General features: G+C 39.3%; 1 protein-coding gene across 7 annotated transcripts in view; it reads right to left on the reverse strand.

The window, feature by feature from the left end:
• The window catches only part of ARHGEF7 (Rho guanine nucleotide exchange factor 7), an 89,337-nt gene that overhangs the window by 2,970 nt on the left and 60,117 nt on the right, over positions 1-26,250 (reverse strand). Inside the window, exons 17-22 of one of the 7 annotated variants that reach the window (XR_014218604.1) lie at positions 24,199-24,292; positions 23,300-23,389; positions 17,307-17,483; positions 10,350-10,441; positions 1,685-1,784; positions 882-936 (exon numbers count right to left, since the gene is read on the reverse strand). Coding sequence is in view for 5 of the 7 variants with exons in the window: in XM_082218600.1 (XP_082074726.1) it covers positions 882-936; positions 1,685-1,784; positions 17,307-17,483; positions 23,300-23,389; positions 24,199-24,292 (516 nt within the window). In the remaining 2 variants the exon portion in view is untranslated. Of the gene's footprint in view, positions 1-880; positions 937-1,684; positions 1,785-4,548; positions 7,732-10,349; positions 10,442-17,306; positions 17,484-23,299; positions 23,390-24,198; positions 24,293-26,250 lie in introns of those variants that run through there. The other 6 variants (XM_082218601.1, XR_014218605.1, XM_082218600.1 and 3 more) reach the window with 6 other exon arrangements.

Below are 26,250 nucleotides of genomic sequence, written 5' to 3' on the forward strand. Positions count from 1 at the left end.
GGAAAGCAGAAATCCTTGAGCTGACAGCATGATTACTTAACACTACTGAAAGGTTCATTTTATTCCTTTTAGTCTCTGGCCAAGAAATCCTGATATTTAGGGATATATTTCACTTTGGAAACTTGGAACACTGAGAGCAAAACACTGACTAGCCAACATTCTAGACATGTGTCCAGCATACATTTCTGCATCTGCATTACTTGGGAATCGCTTTCCGGGGTTTGTCTTATATGGCTTTCATTTTCACAAACTGTTTACAATAATACATCTGCTTAAATGCCGCAACCGTTAGTAAGCATCAAAAGCAAAGAGAAGGCCGTGTGTTTATAGCTGATGATGGGGGGTAAGGGGAGTTGCGACGCAGCTTCGCGTTCACTGTTTCTCGATAGGGCTTATGCATTTCCATAGTATGACTCGGCTTTTCACAGTTAGTACACTAGGTATTACATTGCCGTCAGGTCATAGGAGAGCAAGTGCAAAGGCCTAGTGCCTATATGTCACAAGGAAGAGACCAGCGGGGAAGAAGGAGGGAGCTGTATGGAGTAATGCTGACCCCACATTAGTAACAGTGATAGCAGTAATCAGCAAAGTAAGGAAGATATGTAGAATGTTGGCCCACCTTGACACCTGACAGACAGATCTAAAGGAGGCAGAGCACACTCATCAGACATTTGCTATATAGCCCATGGTGCAGGGAGCAGAAAATTAATGCTCCTCCTTCAACCTCCACTCCAGCATCGATGCTATGAAACAGCATTGCTACTGGGGCTTACTGATTCTATTGCTAACTCTTTGAAATCTTAAATGGCCTAAAGCACAGCATACTGCCCCTCCTAGTCTGTGTTGATAAAGGGTGGGATATATATATATCTTTTACCAACCTGTCTTAATTCCTGAACTTCATCCTTTAATGCATATACTGTGTCAACAAGACTTCTAAAACAGAAAATTAAGATAGAATACTTGGTAAATATATTACGTTAAAATAAATATAAAAATCACATCAAGAACTATCAATACACATTTAAATGAGAATTTTTAAGGTGGAAAAGACAGGGAAACAAAAATGGCCAACGTATTCCTCCGCAGTATCTCTTGGTCTTTTCTGGCATATTCTTAATTTAGCCTTTCTTGGAATAGAGGTTATACAACTAGGCAGCATAAAATCACTTTGCTTGGTTAGGGAGCAATCTGCTATAGCAGATGCTGTTCATCTGCAAATCCTCTTTGTTTTAATGGGCTTTGAGATGAAGCAACTCTTAACTGCACATTTTAAAACGGAAACAATAACGTTAACTGGTACAAAAAAAAGCACCTAGTAGTGATTCTATATATTAATAAGAGCAGAAATCCCGGAGCACTCAAGAATGCCACCTTACCCAACAAAACTGATCAATTCCCAGCTGGTACAAGGATGAAGGGGAAAAGATGCAAAGAGAAAAGTTAGAGAACCGAAGATTGTTGATATTAGTCTTAATGGGCTAGAGAGGAACGACAGTGCACATTTATACGCAAGTCAGCAATGAACTCCAGTAGGATATTCATCTGCTTAAATATAAAGCCAGAAAGTATATAAGGAACAAGTTTATATGCAGCTCAAGTTATCACACAAAAACTTCCTGTGCTCAAGAACGTGGACTGCTTAAAAGCCATCATTTTGCTAAAAGAAATGAAAAAATCTTACTTTTCTTCTATCACAGTCTGACCATTACTTTTTGTTTCTTCTACAATAATTTTCTCCTCCTCTGGAAGCAGTACTTGGGGAGCAGATTCTTTACGGGAGCCTAATGCAAAATAATAGAATTAAAAGATAAACATCCAGGCACTATTAAAAGCATATGAAAGAATACGTTTCTAAAAACTGCAGGATTGTTATTACATAGCAGCTATTTGAAATATTGGACATGGGGACATATCATGTCTAGTTCTCTTTTTTGGGAGGGGGGCGTATGCCAATTACTTCCATAGGTGTATTCACACTAGTTTATGTGAGACTGACCAACAAACTGCCACTTATGTTTTTTGAGCTATGAGCAGATTAGATTAGCACTGCCTAGCTAAATCTAAGAAAACTCTATATAGAGAGCCTAGTAACATAACCAGGCAATAATGATCTTTCGCCAGTAACTTAATCAGGCAATAATGAATTTTCACTAATATAATTGAAATTTCTATAGATACTGCAAAAGAACGCCATATGAAAATATCTTGGTTGGTTGTGATCGCCTGACTATATAATACACCTAATAAAAGAGGCATTTCTGATAAAATATTTAGGAATCGCAACTGCTTCAATGGAGTAACCTGGCTCTAAAATTGGTTGGTCATTAGAAAAAAAATTGTAATGATGCTCTACTATATTGCTAAGCATAATTCAAAGTATTAGCCTTCACTCTGAAAATCTATTTGACCTGAGTCACATAATATAGAGACTGCTACTTCTCTTATTTGTCACTATAAATTTTAGGATCAAGGGGGGGAACACATTCTTGACAATATTCTCAGAACTAAACACAAATCAGGAGTAGATACAAAGGAACAACCATACAAGAGGTGTAGAGGAAAATATTTCTGCCACAACAGCTAAAGAAACACACCACCACAAAGCCTATATAGAGAATTGTTTTACCACTTATCTGTACCAAATGTGTAGTTAAAGCCTCCTTACAACCTGACAGGATGATACCAGTTTACCAGGTGGCAAGTTCCCATTTGGCAAATGGTCACTAGTTAAACCGAAAACCTATGGTACAGAAATCTTAATAAGCCACTTACACACAGGAGTTGTTCTGAAAATAGGATCAAAACCAGATCTTTTATGCTGCAAACGTAGGAAAAAGAAGATACAAAACAAGTGTTTTCCGTCTAACTTGCTCGAACTCAAGAACTTTAAGAAGTAAAATCAAAGGACAAGGCAAGGTAACATAAAAATAGATATTATTTAAAACAAGGAGTACTTCATCATTACCCAGAACAATTAGGCAGAAGAAATATCTTTGACACATCACTGCAACTAATTTTAAAAGAATAAACACCATAAAAAACCACCATGTCGTAAAAAGAGGCAACACTGAATGAATTGTGCTATTCTTTGCACACAACGATGACACATCATTAACATTTTAAATACAGTGTAAATCAAGTAATTTCTTGTTACTGTACTGAAATAAAGGATGCTATTGCAATAATGACACTGAAATTGATGACATGGAAACACTGTTATCCCTTTGTGTGTGGTAAGGAATAGCTATTTATTTCCAAACATTTTTATCAGTAGCTCCCAGACATAAATTAAAAACCTAAATCCAAACTATCAGTTCAGTCCCTTGGAAATTAGGTAACTATCATTTTAGAATGTATGAGATCTGAAGCACAATTTATTTCAACAAATAATGCTTTGATTTAATGGATGTTACAATAAACAGAGAAGGAAAGGGAACTGGAAGGAATGTAAGCCTTATGGATGGCATCAAAAACGGTTAAGTTACTAAATGTTTTTTGATACATGGTAAGACAACTATTACAGAATGTCATGAACAGATTCTAGCGAACATGACTACACAATAGGCCAGATCCGCTTCTCGACTCTAATTTATTTACGTACTAAATAACAATCTAAACACAACCTTCAGCTTGACCTGTTGTCACTTATTTCCCAATAATAATGCACACTTAGAAGCACAGTCCTTGTGTCTCAAAACAACTTTGTTAAATGTTTAGGATATTAAAACCATCCAAGACTTGTATCTTCTTAAAAAACATGCAGTTGCATGGCAAGAAAAAGCATGGTTTTGTAGTGACGGAATGGGCTGAAATGAAGGCACATCAAAGCTCTGAATACGAGAAGGGGAAAACAAAGACACTTCCACACTTTTGGTCTAGAAAAACCACAAAAAACCCACCAATCATTTCAAAACATTTTAATTACATAAATCTGAAAGGTTTATCTAGAGATCCCACAGACAATTCATTTAGCAAAGGCTTGGGATGGAAATCTACTGATTGACCTCCAGCTCATTTCACAAAATGACCACAACTTTTCAATATTGAAATTAATTTATGCCCACTGAAGTGAATGTTTCTAACTTGTACTTACAAGCCAGGAAGTAGTGAGTAAGTGGTAGTGACTTGTAAATGAGCCCATGTTATGTTGATTTTCTTCTATTATTACAAATGCTTTGATTAGCCCAACAGAACTTAAGTTCTTCTGTTTCCCAGAAGCCAAGAAAGCCATCTATGCTGCAAATTTGCATCGTACAGAATATACAGAAATGTGTAAACAACCAGCAGGAACAAATACATGTTTAGTATTACATTAAAAAAGAAGCAAACTAAAGCAAGATAAACTTTTGCAACAAACAGGTAGACTGTTAATAATGGAAGAAGAGTTTTGAAAAACAATACCCAGCAACATCAAGTTACAGATAGGTAGCCGTGTTGGTCTGCCATAGTCAAAATAAAAAAATTCCTTCCAGTGGCACCTTAAAGACCAACTAAGTTAGTTCTTGGTATGAGCTTTCGTGTGCATGCACACTTCTTCAGATACACAGCAACATCAAGACATCAAGCCCAAGCCGCCCATGTTATAAAATTCTGCACTTTAAAAAAATTTACAAATACAAATAGCAGCTGCTGGGGAAGGGAGATTGGAGGGGACAGTTAACCCTTTCCTCCCTTGCAGTGGTCCTCATGGAACTTGCTCATTTGAAGCTATTTGCATTGGGAGGATATATTCATTTGTGTTAATGGAGGATTTCATCCCAAAGCAAACAGCAGCTTTAAAAGGGAGTGATTTTCACTGACAAAATCCTATCATTCCTACTGAAGTTGAAAAGTGTCCCCAGATTCATTGAAAAATATCTGGTAACCTTATGATAGAGTTTTAAAGGTTTCCCCAATGTTGATTTCCAAGTGTGCATTCTACAATAATCATAAGCCAATATCCACTGAGTATTTTGCAAATAAGGAAGTTGAGAGACTTTCCTGTTTTGCCTCCCACTCCCCAATATTTCCACATCATGGCTTCTGGCTTCCTGCATTACAAAAGCATGTGATTTACTCCTGCAGGCTCTTCATCATTTATAAAATAAGTGAATGTTCTTGCTTAACTTAAATTTAATTGGATTTGTAAATATAATTCACAGTGCTGTGTTACCAAAGTAAGGCATGAATATGTCTAAAATTACAACCACCAGCTGCTGTTTTTCTTTCATCTCTGTAAGAAAAGCTCTATTCCTTATATGGGTATGTTTTGTTCCTTGAAATTAAAAATCAAGTAAATAAATAAATAGGAGATTTTTCCAGGTTGCAATTCTAGGGGTAATCCTGTATGACCTGCATGCATGTACCTGGGACCAAAATAACTTAATTTTTATATCTGGGTAATCCAAATTCTGCACCATGACATGTATAAAATTGGAACATATATAAATTAAGCAACATTTGCACACACACCCAAATGTGTTGCATAATGTTATGCTTTTTACATTCCTGAATAATTTGAGTTTGCTTGCAATTAAAAACAGCAAGATCAATGAAGCCCACCCCTTGATTTCAGGGGGACTTAAGCTCAATTTGCAAACTCCTTTAAGTAAGATACTATAAATCTTTTGGTTTGATTTACAAATACCTATAGATGTGCTTTGCAAAATGACATGTTCAGTGGTCTTTAAAACTATGGTAAAAATAAAACTAATATCGTATCAAGGTTAAAAACTACTGCAGTTTGCACTAACAATCTCATTACTTAGGAAATACAGGACACACACACACACATGGCAATCATTATTTTATTCACATCTCAACTGGCACTCCAATAACAAATTCAGAGGGGCTTGCTTTGCTGATTGTTATACTTTAGATAAATAATGCATAAAATCAAGAAAATACCTGGTGAAAAGAGAGCGAGAAAAGAATAAAGGATTAACCATGATTAAAGATAAAACTTTCTGATCTGTAGATTTAAAACCAAACTATGGAACACTGAAAGGTATAAACCATTTGAAGAAGTTCATCTGAAGATATGTCAAAGTAAATCATCACAAAAGATGCCTGCACATCAATAGGAAGTCCCAGTCAAACCATTAGAACAGCACACTTCGTGACATGGCAACGTGGGTGAATTTACTGGGAGACAGACATGCGTAAGGGCTGAAATCAGAGCTTGACAACCTCCACACAAATACACCAAAGTAGCATCAGCCAAAGTTCTCTGGACTGGTGTCAAGAACATGTTTACATCCTCAGGGATGTAGCCAACACTGCTGTTCCACTCGCCAGGCTTCTGCATGTGCAATGAAACTTCCTTCTATGCTCCCCTGCGCACCTGCAAAATATGCTACATAGTAATGGGAGATTTTGGAGAGGCAGAGGGAGGGGAGATGAGAAGTGGAACTCCATTCATGCAGCGTTGAATACATCCTTCCATCTAGGAGGACAAGTGTCTACTTCCAGGCATTCTGGCTTGTCTTTAAATATGACAAACCTTGAGGGGAGATGACAGCACTGCTGCAAGAGGTAGCGACAAGAGACCCTTGTAATGGCAATGCTTCCACTTACAAAGCACCTTGTCGATCCATATGCATTACTCAGCTAAACGGGCCAATTGTCTGGCTCGGTGTAAGGTGTGTTTCTGTCAATTCCAGTACTAATGATAATGAAGCAAAGAACAGATAGGAAAGACAAGAACATTCCCCAGGCCTCAAGGAGAATAAGTCCATGGATCCTTACATGAAGAAGGAATTGTGTACTTTGCCCAGTCAGTATACATAATCTTCAACAGGCCTTTGAGAAAGTTCATATATTGACTGAATTTTGTATGTTCTCTGGCTAATATGCATACTCAACAAACCTTGGGGTATGTGCATATCTCAGCTGAATCTTGTACATTGTCCTACCAACATGCACATTCTCTGGTCAGTATGCATATAATCTAAGAAACGTGCACATTTCCCCCCTGTTTCTTGTTTACAAGTGCAGTCAGCTGCTTCTAGACCACTGTCAGTACTTACATGGCCCACATCATACTGATCAGGCAAGTAGCAGAAAGACAGGGGGCAGGAAAATATCAATTTTTTCCTGTTGTCCAGCCCCCTATTCACCTCTCAGCTGTTCACCAGTCAGCTGAGCAGCACAAGGGGAGCTGCAAGGAGAGGGAAAGTTTAAACCAGCCATGATTATGATGGAAATTGCCCTCAAGTATGTCTATTAAACTTAGGAAAAAGCTTAATAGCAGCATGAGGTCAATCATCATGGGAAAAGAGCTGGGAGAGAAAGAGTGTAAAGTACCTCTGATTCAGGTCAGGAAAACAGCAGTCAGGCATAATCAAAAACCTACCTGAGGAACGTACAAAATTCTATCAAAATATGCACATTTCCCAAGGCCTATTGGAGGTTAGATATATTGACTGAGAAATGTGTACCATCTCCACTTCATGAAAGAATTATGTGCACATTCTCCATGATGCCTGGTGAATGTGCACAATGGTCAGTTGTTATGCACAATAACTGCTTAACTCACATTCCACTTAACATATATATGAAGTTAGAATTTTTTGCCCCAATGTGCATCAATTTACACTTGCCTACATCGGATTGCATATGCCATTCCATTCAGTTTGGAGAAATCCTTTTGGAGCAGCCTGCAATCGCTTTTTGTACTTACCACCCTGAACAATTTGGTGTCATCAGCAAACTTCGCCATCTCACTGCTCACCCCTAACTCCAGGTCATCTACGAACAAGTTAAAAAGCACAGGTCCCAACACTAACCACTGGGAGGTCTCACTTTTTACACCCCTCCATTGTGAGAATCAATTTATCCCTACTCTCCATTTCCTGTTCTTTAATCAGTTATCCTTTAATCAGAGGATCTGTCTGTTTATCCTGTGACTGCTAACCTTACAGGAGTCTTTAGGAATTTTATTAACATTTTGATAGTCCAACTACACAATGTGTACTGGATTACCCCATCCATATGCTTACTGACACTCAACTCTGAAAATTGGTTAGACAGAACTTAACCTTGTGGAAGCCATGCTGGTTCTTCTTCAGCAAGATTTGTTCTTCTACACGTGTGGCAATTATATCTTTAAGAATGCTTTCTACCATCAGAACAAATGCTAACTGGCCTATAATACCCAGATTCCCATAGGATCTAAAAACTGCTGTTACATTGGCACTTTCCAGTTAGGGACAAGTTACAAATTTTAGTTTAAAGTTTTTACATTCGAGTTCAAGAACTCTGGGTGGATTCCATCTGGACCCACTGATTTGTTCATTTTTAATTTGTCATTAGGCATAGAACGTAATCTCCTGGCACCACTAATTGCCCCAGTCTCCCTTTCTGAGAAAGTTAGTTTAGGAACAGGGATCTTGCCTTCATCTTCCACAATGAAGACAGATTCAAATAATTCAGTTAGCTTCTCTGCTATTTGCTTTTCCTCATTTAGCACATATATGATCGTGCTAGCCCCTTTCTTGCTTCTAATATATCTAAGGATTTATTATTTTTTTATTATTATTGGAGGTGGTGGTCTTAATGTTTTTAGTGATGTGCTCTTCAAATTATTGTTTTGCTTTCGTTGTCATCTGCTTGCATTTCTTTTGCTAAAGTGTATGTTGTTTTTTTCATCTGGAGACTCCATTTTCTGAAGGAAGTTTCCCTTGCCTCTGACAAGCTCCAACTTTTTGCACACAATAAGATTATTTTACAAAATATTTGAAACTCACCTACACTGCCAAGGTGTTACAATACTGGTGGCCATTTGGTTAAACGTGAATAGTTGGGAATCAGAAACATTATGAGTATGGGCAAAAACCAAGAGCCGATGAGAGGCTAACTGGGAGGGTCTTGTATGGAAAGAGTTCATTCCTGTTTATGGAACTTGGGAATCTGCAGTGATGGTAGTGAATGGGAATGTATACACATCCATGAGATTCTGTGAAGGTCAATAAATTGCCATTTTGACTGGCTTCCCCCATTGGAATATGTGGCATTTGACAAGCTTTGTAAAGTTAAGGTGGCTCTCTAATCTCTTTACAATTATAAGATTAACACCCAAGGGTCAACTAATACAACAATAACATTATTTTTCAAGGCTTGATGAAAGTATTGAATGAATCCTTGCTCCACAAGGACAAATGGCCTGGAATTGTATGGAGAGCATCCTCCTGTTGCTCCTCTACAGTGGTTGGAAGAGAACTGTAACTGGAGTTGGCTGTTCCTTCCAATAGTGTTCATGAACGTGTTCTCACAATTGTTTAGTGGTCAAATATTCTTGCTGTGAGGCTTGTAAGGGACACCCGTAATCCAAAAATGGGAAGGGAGGAGCAAGCAATCTAAGTGAGCATGTTAGGTTAGGGGGGAAATTAAAGCCGTACATTAATCCCCCTAGAGCTGCACTACAGTGCTATGGCATAATACTCCAAACACAACAGACACACCTTCTGAAAACCAGTCTTAGAAACTTAATATTCCCCCCATAATAAGAAGAATAATAAGAATAAAGTGTATGAATGATGGGTGGAAATTTCTGTTCCAAACATACTGAGGAGTTTTCACCTAGTAAATGCTGAAATTTGTCTACATTTTAAGAGCCTGCTTTTCGTGTTTCTCCTTCCCAGCCCTATGCCTGAGGGTGAAGGTGGGTGGCAGGATTGGCGGGTAATTTGTGGGGTCAGGGCATTTGGCTTTCTGCTTTCTCTCTATTCTCATGGAGGCCAGTACTAGTATATCTGACCACCAACGTGCAAATCAAATTAAAAACCTCTGGGTGAACAGCCACACCCACTATGCTGGACAGGAGAGGGTGCCCATCCTCGGCCCAAAAGTTCATGCTTTTTTCTGCCAAGTGAGCAGCAGTCCTAGATTGGTGGTGTCCCCATTCCTGCTGGTTCCTAGTACCCCAGGGGCTAACCACCTATTTATGGGTAGCCAATGAAGCATCCTGTTCCTAGACTGGTGGTTGTTGAAACATTATCAGCATGATCTTTGCTCCTCACTTTTTCTTCTTCTTCTAAGTACTTTCTAAAGGTGAAGCTGTGTGTTGGCTCCCTTCCTGATCAGACTCTAAAACTCAAGGAGGGAAGGAGACAATAAAAAAGGAGCGCCAGCAGTCTGTTTGGCCCCACAGCAATGCTAGTGCACCAACCTTGTTTACTGAGAACAGAGAGAGAAAGAACTTGGAAGTCTCCCCCTATCAGAAGGGCCAAGAAGGACTTGAATAGAGCCACCTTCAGAGCAAATGGGATAAGTAATGTGCTCCGGAAATCCCTCCACCACTGAAGACGAACTATATTTAACCATGGTGAAACATATACCTCCTGTCATAAATGATTATATAAACTCACCCAGAGTAAAAAAATAATTTTCAGTTTAGTTTGACAATTCTGCTCATTCAGTTTGAACTCATGGTTGAGATAGAAGACTGTTGTGTCCTGATCTGAGTAAATGACACATAAACAATAAAACCTTTTAAAATACAAGGATGAGAGGAGTGATTATAAAACAAAACATTTTGGACTACACATAGGAGCTTAAACCAAATCAATAAACAAGATAGACAAGCTAACAATTGTTCACTTATTCCAGTAAGCTATGTAACAAATTATTTACAGTTGTAAAGAAACACCCCTTGTACAGGTTTCTATCTTGTCTTTTCATGAAAATGGTCTCAAGAAATGAAGAGACCACAAGATGAGGAAAGGATAATATATTTTTATATAGCAGATCACCTGTATTCACTTTTTAAAAACAGAAGGACGAGAGGGCATATATTTAAAAGGTAATTATGAATTATATGCTTAAAAAAGCCCCTGCTCAATTTTTTTCACGAAACTCAACAAGCTGTAGATTCTTGCAGCACTGAGTAGGAAAAAAAATCTAATCCTACCATTCATTCTGGATCACAGCCTGACAGCTTAACTGGAAAACATCTGAAGTGTTTTAACTGTGTTTACTTAAGTTAATTGGATTTCCCTAGCACAATACAAAGCTGATGAAGCATTTGGGTATACTTTTGGAACTAAAACAATATACACAACAGTGCCGCTCATACTGAAAGTCTGCTTCTGAATACCTTTAGCCAAAAACCTACAAGTGTTGCATTTCAGAGTGAAAATTGACTGGCAAGTGTCACCTGGCAAAATATTAATTAGTTAAGTCAACCATTAACAGCACATTTCATTGGCTTGGATCTTAGTTTTCCTTCCCTGAAAGGAACACAGTTCATGGAGCAGGAATTCCCCTTCTCCCACTATAGACCCCTACCTGCCCAACTCAATAAATGCTATTGGCAGATGGGGGACTCTTGGAAGTAGTGTGGATCATGATATGAGGTGCTGCAGAAAATCACTGATGTTTACATTAACAAAAGAATAACTTCAGATTTGAGACCTTGTATTTATGAAGTCAGTTGTTTATGCTTTGCAATATTCAAACTAATAAAGGGAAAATATTTAATGGTGTTTTATTTTAAGGCCATTACCATGGATTACTGTTACAATTAAGCTTCATGTTCACTTCTAAATAAAATTTCTTTATCTCTGTTTTCAACATTAGCTGTTTACATAACACTTTTCTGCATTTTATTCCTTTAGCTATTGCTCCCACCTTACCACACATCCTATTATTCTTCAGTTTTATACTGTCAATATTTGCATATGGGAATGCACTGAAAATTTATGTAGCTAAACAAGCATGTCATAAATCATTTTACGTCACAGACAATGACCAATATTCTTTATTACCAAGAACAAGTGACGAACATTAAAAAACCTCAATGTCTGAGTTCACACGTAATGCTAAACCATGGTTAATATCAACCAAGGTTTATAAACCAATAATAAACCAAGCCTCATGAGCATGGCTTGTTCATGATTAACAAACCAAGGTTAAGATGGTTAACAAACCAAGGTTAAGATTCTATTGTTTGGACAATAGAAAAATGTGATTTAATAAACCATGGCTTAGCATTACATGCTAACCAAGTCAATAAAATATTTCAGGGAACTACTGAAATAAAAATCTGTTAAAACAGCCTTACAGCCTGATCCTATGCATGTTTACTCAGAAGAAAATTTTGCCATCCAATGAGACTTAATTCCTAAGTAAGTATATACAAGATTGCAGTCTTAAGAGACACCAAACTCCAATGTTACAAAGTTACAGTATTAGCTCCTGTATTTTGACAAAGGAAGTCAGAGGAAAGTGCACATTGTTTCCCATTTTTTTTTTGGAGTTTTAAGGAATGACACAGCAATACTTACTTCAGAAAGAGACCTGCTCATAAATCCCTAACTGATATGGATGCTCAGTAGGGAAAAAAGCAGTCGTGATTAGTTCAGATGAATTGCCAACATAGCAGTAACAATACAAATATTTACACAGCAGGACCTTTTCCAGTATTTTACTTAGTTCACACAATGACAATGTTTAAGAACAACAACATCACACACATTTACTCTTTGAAAATCCAGGTACCTCGGTGAAAATTCTGTGGCTCCCAAGAGCCAGTTGATGGGTATATGCTCCATCCAGATCTAGTCACTTCTCATAGGTGCCAGAGCACAGCCACATCAGAAAGGTCCCTCACTCACCTGGGATGCCCCACTGGATCTGCTGCTGCTGCTATTTATACTATTGATCAGCCTATACAACAGAGCTCCAAATATGTAAACATATACCCTGAAAACATCTGAGACATTTCTCACTAATTTTTTCTTTAAGTCATTTAAGCATGCTCCCCGCCAAATACCAGAGGAGTAACACTACCATAGTAAAATGTATTGAATCATGTGTTCCCTGATCCAGCAAATAAAATCTTCATACACAGCTGATGTTTTGGGTGCACATCCCTTTCCCATCTAATCTAGAAAGACACATTTGATGCAGATGAACACCCACAATCGGAGGTCGCCCACTGCACAGAATGAAACGCAACTACAGTAGTACCAGAGCCATGTTCTATAAATAGCAAATAACTGGAAATTTAGAACTTTACAGGGTGGTGGTGGTTGTTTTTAGAAAGCTAAAACCCTACATGAAGCAAAATCTGTGTGAAATAACTCATCAGAGCACAAAAGGTGTTCTATATACACACCCAGGCCCTAAATGAAACATGTTTACTTTAGTGCTTGGCTTCCATATTGCTTGACTACATCCAAAAGGAATATTTTTAAAAAGGAATTATAAAAAGCTGCCCTTTTCAGAGCATAATAATTTTAATATTAAAGGCATAGGCTAGTAAATGCAAAATTTATTTCAACTGTACATAACAGAAACCTTTTTTTAAAAAAACAAAAAGAAAACACGCAGTTGTTATATGCCACCACAAACAAGAAAATGCAAACTGTACAATACAATGCACATTCAGATATACATCTATTATAATTGTCTTCAAAAGTCAGTAACTTACTAAAGATGGCTTCTCCCATTCACAAATGAAATGAACAATATATATATTTGTTCTTTTTTAAAACATCACTATATACACATTTTATTGTGTTTTGGCATGATTTATGCAAAACACACAATTAATAATAGCTTACTGTCACCTTATAGCAAATACTTATTGAATGGCAGTATCATTTAAGCTGTGTGAAAGGGACTGACAATGGCTCACACCTAACATTCTAATTCAAATTCTGTACGCCTTCATTTTAATACTAACTGTACACACTTATCTTACAGATTGTATAACATTAGGTACCATTATTAATATCATTTAAGTTTCACAAAAATAAAACACTAAAACTTTGGGCTGAATACCACCATTTTAACACTGGATTATTACTATTATAATTATATTTTAATGCTGGTTGCATTAACACTTCTGTTCCATTCACAAAAGCCAGCAGTCTGCCACAGTGAGAACACTGATAAGGACCTTTTAATGGCATGGTTAAACCAAAGAAAATTACCGTAAAAAGACTCCATTGTTCTGATGGTTCGCAGCTCTTGTAATAATTAATGGTGGCAATTTATTCAGTGCTTTGGATATTCAAAATTAGTTAAACATAATTCTGAGAAGGGGAGGGGGGAGTTCCAAGGAAACCATGGTATACCATATCCATAATACATTATCTTGAGAGCAACAGAATCAATTAAAAAGCTTTCAGCCACTGTAAGAAACATCTATTGTCTAAAAGCCAGAACACGATTGCTTAAATTTATGCCTTCAATGTTGTCTGTTTTGTTTTGTTTTTAAACTGAGCTTTGAGAATTCTCAGGGTCAAATTAGGCTTTATGCAGCAGACATGTTTGAACAGTTTCCTGGTTTCCCTTTTTTGTTTTTATGAAGGGCAACAGAGGCCTGGCCATTTTGACTCAAGCTGCCTCCTTCCGGCTGCTTCTGCACTTGTGGTATATGTGCATGAGCACCCTATATATTTTTCCCCAAGGAAGGAAAGCATTCCAGCAGGGGGCACATTTTGAAACGGAAGATGTTCTGAATGTAGTGTGCTAAGAAAACCCACCCCTGCCATTTCCCTACTCAAAACTTGAGCCGACTCCTATAAACTGCTGTAACTGCAGCATAGGCCTCCTGTTGCTACCACAGGGGCGCAACAGAAGCTAGAAAGTGACTCAAAACCCATAAAACAACAGCAATCTGTAGACTGGTGCTCCTGGCACATCCCTCTGGGTCACTGCTATGCTGCATACGGTGCCTCATGTTACTTTCTGCAGCCTTAGGGATGTGCAAAGGTAGAGCACTACAATGAAATGCTGGTATTAAGTCAAGGCTGCAGCAGTAGGTAGCTTACTGGTTAAGTGGGGCCAGACTGCAGGCAGTGTCTTGCCTTCCACGCCATTTGACCTGAAGCAAACCTCTCTCCCTCTCTCTTTCTCTCTCTCTCCAGCCAAAACTGGACCATCGGCTGGCAGTTGAATTAAGGTAAAGGTAAAGGGACCCCTGGCCATTAGGTCCAGTCGTGACCGACTCTGGGGTAGTGGCGCTCATCTCACTTTATTGGCCAAGGGAGCCAGCGTACAGCTTCCGGGTCATGTGGCCAGCATGACTAAGCTGCTTCTGGTGAACCAGAGCAGCGCACGGAAACACCATTTACCTTCCCGCCGGAGCGGTACCTATTTATCTACTTGCACTTTGACGTGCTTTCGAACTGCTAGGTTGGCAGGAGCAGGGAACGAGCAACAGGAGCTCACCCTGTTGCGGGGATTTGAACCGCCGACCTTCTGATCGGCAAGTCCTAGGTTCTGTGGTTTAACCCACAGTGCCACCCGCATCCCAGCAGTTGAATTGGGTGCAGCTGAAACAGGTCCATGCTATTTCATTGCTAACAATCCTCTCTTGAGTGCTTCAGTTTTGGGACATTTATTCATAAATTGCTTAAAGTTAAGTGCAAGTAATTTTACACCTACTGGGTCAGTTTGTTTGTTCCTTAGGCCCTTTGTATCCTGTTCAGTCATTAAGCAGTGGAAACTAAAGATTACCTGCATAGATGTGTGTTGTCATCTGAGGAGTCATAAGCATTTATGATTAAGTTTCTAGAAAGCAGCAATAGAACATTATGCTTGGTTTAATTTATTCAAACAATGATGTCAGGACAGTGGGTACAGTAGTTTCAGCATCCTAGGGGGAAAGAAGTTGCCAGTTTCTAATAGCAATTCTGATTCTTTGTTGTTTTATTTTAGATTACATTTCCTAGTAATTTTATCTGTAAAACACAGCTTCCCAAAAAGTATATTGGGCTCCTATAATACAAAAAGGTATCTCAAAGTATTCAATGGTACTATCAGTGTTATTTTTCTAGAAAAAGAGGTGTTGGAACTCATGAATGAGCACCTCTCTTATAACAGCAATGGCCCCCACCTGAGAAGTACAGAGACTGATTTCTGGTGAGTTCTGGCTGAAAAAAAGCCCTGGGTACTATTAATCCAAATGAAAAGTGTGCTTATGAAAGAAATTAATAAACTTATACAGTCATACCTCGGAAGTCAAACAGAATCCGTTCCAGAAGTCCGTTTGACTTCCAAAATGTTCAGAAACCAAGGCACGGCTTCCGATTGGCTGCAGGAAGCTCCTGCACCCAATCGGAAGCCGTGTCGGACGTTTGGGTTCCAAAGAACGCTCACAAACCGGAACACTCACTTCCGGATTTGCTGCGTTCAGGAGCCAAAACATTTGAGTCGCAGGACGTTCAACTTCCGAGGTACTACTATAGTTACATGCAATTGCAGACATAAGCAAGATCTGGAGAGCTGAATGAACTTCAAAAAGTCAACAGGGAGAGACATGGCACTTCTAAAAACTGGACATTTTTAAAAAGGGATCTTAGAAAGTGTTTTTATCGTCAAATAAAATTTAGGAATTCCTTCCTACCGCAGAAAGTAATGATTTACTGTTGCACATGTATTGGTTAACATTGCCTTATAACTTATCAGCCACAGGCCAGAGAGCTTTTTTAGACACAGGAGCTTACGAATCCTTCAGCGCACTGACATTCTTTTTGTCACACCAGGCAGCTGTGCTGAAAACTGCTTTTCAAATTCCCTTAAGTATCAAACATGGTCTGCTGTGAAGATAGGGGAAGGAAGGGTCTGCTGTTAAAGGAAACACATCCAAATCCCTGATGGATGTGTGGAGCTAGCTGCAGAACTCTCTGACATAAAGTGGCAGTGAACTTCACCTTGCCAATAGTTATCGGAACAGTATTTTACAATTGTGAACCATCCCATGCTTGCTCAACTTTTTAAACGTATATGTGGTTCTCCCAGCTTTTTAAGAACTGTAGACAGGATAGTAACACACTTGGCTTGCTCTTCGAAAATGAATACACAGAGTTAACTGCATATACACCTCTCTGGCATTTTCCTTGTACATTTATGCAGTTATTGTGTTTGGTTTCCCCTGTTTGATTGTTAATACACACCAACCTAAACACTGTAAGGCTAAAAGAATTTCCATACAGATGGCACAAGTGTTGCTTCACAGAATACGAGCCATGTGCTGTAAAAATGGGGCTGGGAAGGGGGCTAAGGAAGTAAGTGTTATGGCTACACCAAAACTTAAAAACCAAACAAAAACTAAACCATTCATAGCTACATATCAATGCTCCCAATCTTTATATAAAAAAGAGATCCTATTAGTGTATCCCAACAAGGTGTGACTGAAGTATCAGAAATTGGTTTCCCCCCACCCCGAAGGTTGTTAAAATATCACATTAAAAGAGACAAGGAACTGCAAGAAAACATCTAAGAAAAGCAGGCTGTGATACAACAAGCATTTGTTAAGAAAAGCTCAGAAGTGCATTAGTTCTGGTGAGAGATATATGAGCAACAGCTCTTACGAGATGTAGACCCCATTCTGTAACTATGGGCTGTCCATATACTGTCATAGTCAGAGTCTTCAGAGAGGTCGGAAGGCTCCAAACGAGAAAGGCTACTGCGACGACCCAAGGAGTCTAGACTTGATTGGTCATCATCAGCCAAGACGTGATTATGCATCAGGTCAGTGCCTTGCCATGCTAAGGATGTATGGGGTGAAATGAAATGGTGGATGTAGACAGGCAAAGGTGGGATGAGGAGGAGAACATACAGGATAAGCCACAACCAAAACACATGAAAACAAAAGCAAAAGGTGACGGGAAGAAAAGGAAAAGAGAAAATATTGTTAAAAAGGCACCAAATCTTGCTGTCCTTATTTTGGCTGGGTTTTATGTACAAATTACATTTTTTTAAAAAAAAAAGAAAAGACATTTGTCACAATAAGAATCTGAATTTGTTTTGGTTGGCTTGGATACAGACTTGAGACTTTCCTAGAGGACACCCATTTAAATCCATGGGACTTAAGAGTAAGTTCCAGTGATTTCAATGGACTACTCCAAGCATGACCGGCAGCACAATCCTATGTGTGTCTTCCCAGAAGTAAGCTTACAGGTAAAGGTGTACAAGATTGCATCAAAGTCTGGGTCCAACCCACAGTCACATTTAGAAGGTGCTTCTGCTTGCAGATTCATTTTAATGCTATTAGGACCAATTACTCTGGTTAAAATTGGGTATTTAAAAATGAAAATAAGTGGAAGCACAGACTAATGTATCAAAAGAGCAGTCTCTATTGGTTTTTTTTAATGAAAATACGGCTCTGCTGCTTTGCATTTCCAGAAGAAATGTCTTCTGAAAAGTGCTATAAAGCCAATCTAAATGTAAACCAAATCAGACATTTTTTTAAAAAAATGTTTAAAGTATTCTGGATTTAAGTGGAGTTCAGCTGTCAATGATCTAAGTCTATGTGCCCACTTTATTATTCGCTACCACTAAATCGCTTCCCCCTTATAAGTGGATTTCGGCAATATTGTCCTTCATGAGAGGACCTTGGTTAGGCCTGGGCGATGTACTGATACATCACCCAGGACCGGTTTGAGGACCAGAGTGCGATGGCATCTTCACCCGGTGGCATATCACGGGTGAGGCTTGCTTGTGCCTGACTCCGCCGCCACCAGCGCCTGGAAGAAGGAACGAGCTGCATCGACCCCAACCCCACAAGGCTGAGGGAGCTGAGGCACCACCGCTCCCTCGCAGAACCAGGGCCAATGCAGTTTGTTCCTCCCTCCACTTTTCAACATCATGATGTATCACTATATTGGGATGTTTGGCTGGTGATACATCATGATGTTGAAAAGCTGACATCGCCCAGCCCTAGTCTTCCCATGGAGAACTACTGGGGGGGGGGGTTTGAAATTAGTAACAAGGAGCTGTCAGCACTCTACCATCCCACACAAAGACTTTTCTGGGAGACTACGTGAGAAATGCCATTTCTCCACAGGAACTATTCCAAACCCTGCCCGTGGAAGGAAAAACTTGGCCCCAGAAGATTTAGCTTGAAAAATAAAGGAGAATCTTAAAGTGATGCAAAACTGGATTCTCAAGATGGAGAAACAGAAGGCTCGCTAACTATATAGACACCTAACATAGCAAGTATTGGCTCAGTCTGATCCAGGGAAAGAAAACCCATGTAGGAGCTAAGGCCCAATTCACATGTGCAATCTCTGGGTTTGGTACCCTCTGGAAATAATTACGTACAGCCACACCCAGCTGCTTGCACAAGCAATGTTTTGTACAGCTGCAGCCAGTTCAGCAGCACCAACACATCTGAACACCCCACATCAGAGGAGGTTTGTAGCAGCTTAGTCAAAATAGCCATGGCCATATGGGTTGATGTGTTAGGCAAATGTAACGCCGGAGCTGCTGCTGTGGCGCTGCCCTTTCCATCATCAACCATGCCACAGACTGGACATGTGAAGAGGGCCCCCCAAATCTGTCGCTCCCACAGATTCTCCATTTGCTTCAATGGAGGGAACAAAACTGTACACACAGAAGCACCATGTGCACATTGTGGCACACATGGATTTCCCTACTAGGGCAAGTGATCGCAGACCATTCATACAGACATTAAAAGCAAACTAACCCAGGGCTTAAAAGGGAAGCTGGGCTCTACCTGCTGTTCTTCCCACTTGTTTTCAACAATACTTAAGGACCTTTTCACATGATCAGTGAATGGAGTCATGCCCTTATCGGTGGCATTTTAGGCTGTGGGCAATGTTTCTCTAAGTCGCTATTCAATGAATGTTCAATATTTTGTCCACACCCGCAAAGGCCGGGTGGCCATTTGTCATGTATGATTTCGTTGAGATTCCTGCACTGCAAGGGGTTGGACTAGATGGCCCTTGGGGTCCCTTTCCAACGCTACAATTCTATGATTCCATATAATAAAGGAGGCAGATAGCCTTGCCACATGGAAGAGAGAAGCTGAATATTAGTGACACTAATAGCTGGTGCTCCAGCATCAAGAACTGTACGGTGGGGTGGGTGTGAGTGGGTGGACGTTGTCTTTTTTGCTGGGAGAGGAAGATGAGGAAACTTTTTAAAACACAAATATGCTAGATTAACACTCCTATGCTTAACAACCCCAGCAAAAATGTATGAAAACTGAATAAATGTTTTCAATCTCTCTCTCTTAAGGGATTAAAGAATGATGCAGGCACTAACTAGAGGAGAATAATATTCAGTAGGAACGTTAGTGACGAGCATGATAATAATCCCTAAATGTAATAAAATAAATCCTGGGACCTGTGATGCCTATGCAACCAAATTCCATTTGGAAATTGCAATAGATCTCCGCAGGAAAGGACTGCTTCTCTGCAGTCTCCCCTCAAAAGTAATATACCTCCTTCCAGAAGATGTGTGAACTATACTCAAAAGAAGAAGCAAATACACATTTGCTGCGCAACAGAGTGATTGTGTGGAAAGGCCCTTAGAAAAATGCTTTTATTGCCCTGAAAGCAGCATAGAGCACACAGAGTTGAAGACATGGTTTAACTAGAAGGAGAAGAGGGCCGGAGGCAGAAACCCTGGTGGCCAGCCATTTCCCTTTTCATGCCCATCTCCCAATAACCTTTCCCAAAACATGGGCTGTGCTTTTCCACTGGAGAGAAAAGGCTTCTGTCCTACCCTCTGATGCCACAGATTTTCAGGGCAATGGGGTTCCCCTATCCCCTGGCCATACTTAATGTGCACTTCCAGAAGCAGCACCTCCAAAATGAGAGATGGACGGTGCTACTAACGGAATTGCGGACCTGCACTATGAGGAACAGTCAGGATGTGAACACAGAGGTGAGGACAGACTGGAGACAAAGAAATGGTGTTGTGCTAAAGGGGCCTATTTAGCTATTGCATGTCCTCTCGAGTCTGATGCAGGCACACACGTTTCCCAGTCTCCTAAACCACACGCAAGAGACTGAGAAGCATTACATCTATACTTGGCCTCATTCCTAAAGCACAAGGCCAAATCCTGTTCCTTTTGCCAATTCCTGTTAAATTACACACGGGCAGATAATTTTAAAAAACGAAAACAAATATAATTTTAACAATATCAGCAGCCTTGAAAAAAAGAAGCCGTGCATCTAATAGCTATTACCTTTATTTTCATTGCAGATAATGCAAATAAAAGTTGCAGATTTTTTGATGTATGCAATGAAATTTATTGCACTATGTATATTTACAAAATATACATAGAAAGGGGGAAACGGCAAAAAAGCAAAATACATTTTGTACCAGCTGTGAGCTTCCGTAAGCACACTGTTGCATAAACTAAAAAAAAATATGCTTCACAAAACACTTCTTTTCACTTTGTGTTTTTTTTTTATAAAAATAATGACAAACACCAACTGAGCACAGTTGTGCCATTCAAAACATCAGCAATTTATCTCATCCCACCCTAGTGCAATCACCCATAGAAACGTAATAGCTGCCACTTCAAAACAATTGTAGGACTAGAATAAAGTCTGATTTTAGAAAAGAATGATTAAAACAGCCTAAACATAACAGCACAAAGACATAACACAGCACCAACGATTTGATACCGTGGCTTACAAACATTACGAACCTTTTCATAAAGGTTCTAACCAGAAAATCTAAATATGAAAAGACTAAAAAGTAGTCCTACAATAAATTCCTAAGATTTAAACAGGTCAAATTTCAGTTTTTGGTGGACATGTATGACCTCTGATTAATGATCCAAAGCAGCAAGCAGCATGAGAGTCTTAGCTCCCAGTCTAGTAAGACTGGCACTGGCATTAGATATTCTCAACAATACATGTTGCTGAAAACCTGATTAAATGTAAGAAGTTTTAATAGACAAAACCCAAACCAATATCTACATTGATTTCTGCCAATAGCAAACTATTTGACGAATTTGGAGCATGGAAATATAGATTGTAAACTAGTTTTATAGACTAATGGCAAAACTGTGCAAACTGGAATAAACCAAAGAGTATTTTATTCCCTTATGTAGATGTGATACATGCTGGCAGATTCTCCTGATAGGTGCAATGCTTTACTTACAATAGAGGATCTCCACCATTGCAGCCTTGTTTAAGATTAAATAACCTGGGTCCTCAAGACACAGTGTAAGTTGGATATATATCTGAGTAATTGAAAACAGCAGCTTTGCTCAACATACAGGTATTTACAAAAATACATATATTTTTTTCTGGAATAAAGGGGAATTATTGATATCTGTAACAAAAAAAAATTTAAACTGCTATTAGTTGTTTATGCCCCGTTACCTTTTTTAAAAAAAGTAAAACTAAATGTTTCTTAAATGCCTTTGAAAAAATGTGCATCTCACTGAATATGATGCCCTACATCAACACTTAACCATTCTTAAAAAGAAAATTTTTGACTTAGGGTATTGAAGATCACCTGTTCTTAGACACAAGTTTTATGCACAATTAATAGTTTTCTAAGACTTGCTGCGTCAATAAATGAACATTTAGGATGGGCTTCAGCATCATCTGTGCTAACATACAAAACCATGACAATCTACCAAGTTTGTAAGAATATTATTCCAGAAGTGGAAAGGTTAGAGTAGGGCTGAAATGCTTATGGCAGTAGTTTCCAAACTGTACCACGAGAGATTGTGATGTGTGCCTTACATGCACTACTTTATACCTCTCAGAGAAGACAGTCCTTAGACAACTTATATATCTTCTTTCTCCATTATGTGGTGAGTGACATCATCCCAAACAGAGAAAGTAAGGATGTACAGGAAATGCCTATCACAACCCACATTGGAGCGGAAAGGCACTATATCTGAAACTTGGCTGATTAGACAACGGAAATGGCAGAAGGCTATTAAATGGGTTGCCTATGCAAAGTTGAAAGAAGGATCTCTGTTCCCTATTCTAAGAGCTGACTGAGAAAATGCACATTTATCTTTCTGAGCGTCACTTGAAGTGTGCCTCCAATTCGAACCACACCTTAGCAATCAAACATTTAGAAAATACGGGTATAGAATGGTAGTTTACAGTCCTCTTATTCTAGAATAGCCCTGTGGCATTTCCAGTGACTTCAGTTGGGTAAGTCTAAAACAAATGGGTGCATGGACTACAAGTGTTGGCACAAATATCCAAAACGAAAATGTTAGTATGCGTAATTCGAGAAATCCAGTATGAAAACATGGCAGTCACTGCTCTGTTCACAGGCCTGACCCTTACAGTGCTTCTCCGACGGCTGAATCTTGGAATTGTCCCGAGTGTGGGGTGCAAACGACCACAAAATGTCACCTGCCAAACTTGCGCCGCTATGCAGAACAAGCTGTATTTACATCGTTGCAAATATTTTTACCTGTGCTATTCTTAGCACATTTATCTGATAATCACTTGACATGCCACTTGTCAGCCAAAAGAAGATAAAGGAGAAGAGCTGGAGTCACCACTAGAGATATTGCTTACTGAATAAGTAGGACAGTTGTAATGTTATTTATGTTTTTTCTAAAACTTACTTGAATTTAATGTTTGGCGCGTTTTGGCACTTGTGCAGTAAGCTTCAATGACTTTTAGAATCTGAGCATCTTCCTCCAATGCAGCAGTGCCTGCAGAAAATAAAAAGAAGGTGTTGGTCAATTCAAGACAATATTAACAGATGCAACAGCTGGCGCACCAATCCCATACACATACCTTTGAAAGCATCAACTGTCTTATGTCAACATGGCCATGGCATCCGGTCTTCCTGGGTCTTGACCTGCTGCATGAGCACCTATCTCCACTAATCCTGTATACCCCCAGGGGATTCTCCATCCAACCTTTTACAGTGGATTGACTTCACACAGTGACTATTGTTGCTAGTATGGTGCTGCTAGTCCCTACCGCTTCGCCAGCATGGTATCATTCAACGCAACAAAATGTGAGAAATGTTAATTTATTGCTGAGATAATGTAAAAAAGCTTGCCTATCACAGGGCAGTCGTGTTAGCAACAACTAACTGTGGAATGGTGACTGCTGCCTTGGCGTTCAGAACATTAAGCTGTATCCAAAGAAGTCATGCTCAAGATTAGATGCGCAGAAATCAATGGACTTTTAAGTTAGTCAGGACTAATTCAAGTCTGCTGATTTTAATGGGCCTAGCTCTGAATGTGACTTAGATGTGTACAGCTCATTATACCTGCATTTATGAAAGGAAGTAAGAGCAAGCCATATAACCACTGACCTTGTACATTTAAGCTGAATGATATAGATTTTGAGCCAAGGGTGACCAGAAGGTATTGGTATCTAATGGTAGATCCAAGTGGTTTGCAGTAAATCAGCAAAGATTCTGATTCCCAGTTGTTTAACAACAGTAATTTTTGGACTAAGCAGAAGGAGTGAAAAGCTTTCGCTCGCCCACACAGCAAAACACACTTACTTTTTCTCAGCGAAAACTCTTCTTCTGATGGTTTCCGTTCAGGTTTTCGCTTGGGCAGTAGTTTTTTCATGGTTTTGGGACTTTTGCTGAGATCCTGGAGTTAAAAGAAAAAGGGGGGAAACACATAGATACACACAAACACAGTGAAAACCTACTTGTGTCAAGGTATCAAAACACACCAATAGAAGAGCAATTCATTATTACAAACTCTCATTCATGTGAACCATTTCTCCCCATTCTGGGTTGTTGCCTAGAAATACATAACAATATTTTTTTCTTTATTGATTAATGTTTATATTCAACTTTTATATTAGTGCAAAACATAGCTAACAAAAATCAAGTTTGCATAAATAACTACAATTTAAAATCACAACATAAGAATCATAAGAATCTGATGGAGAAATGATAAGCCGGTTTTGGTCTTCTGACACATGGGACTCAGCTAGACTGGTAAAGAAAAGCGATTTACAATCATACCTCGGAAGTCGAACGAAATCCATTCTGGAAGTCTGTTTGACTTCTGAAATGTTTGGAAACCAAAGCATGGCTTCTGATTGGCTGCAGGAAGCTCCTGCAGCCAATTGGAAGCCGCAGAATCCCAGTCGGACATTCGACTTCCAAAAGAACCTTTGAAAACTGGAACAATCATTTCCAGTTTTCGATAGTTCAGGAGCCAGAACTTTTAACTCCCAAGGTGTTCGGGAGCCGAGGTATGACTGTATATGTGTTGTATGTGTGATATAACATTGTGCCACCAGATGGCGATCTGGAGTCCTATTTTTCTCTACCTGCTTTCCCTGTTTAAATTTACAATGCTTTAAACTGAAACGCTTCTTTGATGTGTCTAGATCCAGCTGCGACCTTCTACTGTGGGTGTAGCCTCAAGAATTCAACTTAGCACATTTCCTTGGCTTCCAACAGTTGACAAATAATAAATTTCCAGCTGTATCCAGTGAAATCATCCCGCCCCCACCAAGGTACTTCCTCTCCCCCTCCTCTCCCTGTGTGACCCCCAAATCTGCTCCAGAAGCCCTAAAGCAGGTAGGGATGCACAGGTGAGCAGAGGGAGAAGAAGTTCCAATGCACAGGTAGAAGTTATTGTGCTAATAGGATGATACAACCCTGTGCATTAAATTAGGATACTGAAAAGAGGAGACCAACAGACACAGAACACTTCAGTTCTGCTGAGCAAACAAGTTAATTTACAGGAATTCCAAGATATGCTGGTCTTCTGTAAACTAGACGTCTGTTAAAAAAGAGGACAAGGAAGTGGTGGTAAAACATGACAGAAATCTACTGAATGGCCTGAGTCAAACGTGTTGGCACACTGGGTCTCTCCTTGCCCTTTTGCTCATGCATAGCCAATTCCTCCTCCCTCACGTCCCAGTTTGCTCAAATTTTGCCTGGCTCCAATGTAACAGAAAACTATGGTTTGATCATATCAGAAAGAGAGAGAAGGAATCTGAATATCCAAGAAGAGGAGGAAGTGTATGAGCCCAATATCTGGTCACTGTGGTTTGCTGTTAAAGCCATTGGGCTGCTTTGCCTCTAACACTGAACTATGGCTTATCACTATGTGGATATGCCCAAGTGAAGTGTTGGGCTCATGTACCCCCAGTCCGCTCCTGTATGATGGATACATCAATTTTACTTTCAGTTTCCAAGCTTCATATGAAGCTGGCTTGTTGAGCAACTATCCATTGATTCTTCTAAATCAAGATTCCTTGTTTGCACATAATACTAATGGTTTGCACTGAAAGTAATCTCCATTGTAATCTTCCTCCAAGCTGCACTGGAGGAGGAAAGCCCCAAGACAAAAAGATTTTGAACTCCTATATAATCTTGCTGCTCTAAAGATATGAGTGTGAGTCGATTTTAGGAGCTGCTATTAATAAAACCCGTTTAAACTATTAAACTACAAGAGACATTTGCTGGGCAAAAACTACTGGTGAAAACAGAAGGCCTGTGCAAATTCAGAAACAGAGCAAACGGGAACCCTGCTGTCTCAATTTCTATTTTTACAATACTAAATTTTGGCTGAAGAAAACTGCA

The sequence above is a fragment of the Podarcis vaucheri genome, assembly GCF_965113315.1.
Source record: "Podarcis vaucheri genome assembly, chromosome: 4".
NCBI lineage: Eukaryota > Metazoa > Chordata > Lepidosauria > Squamata > Lacertidae > Podarcis > Podarcis vaucheri.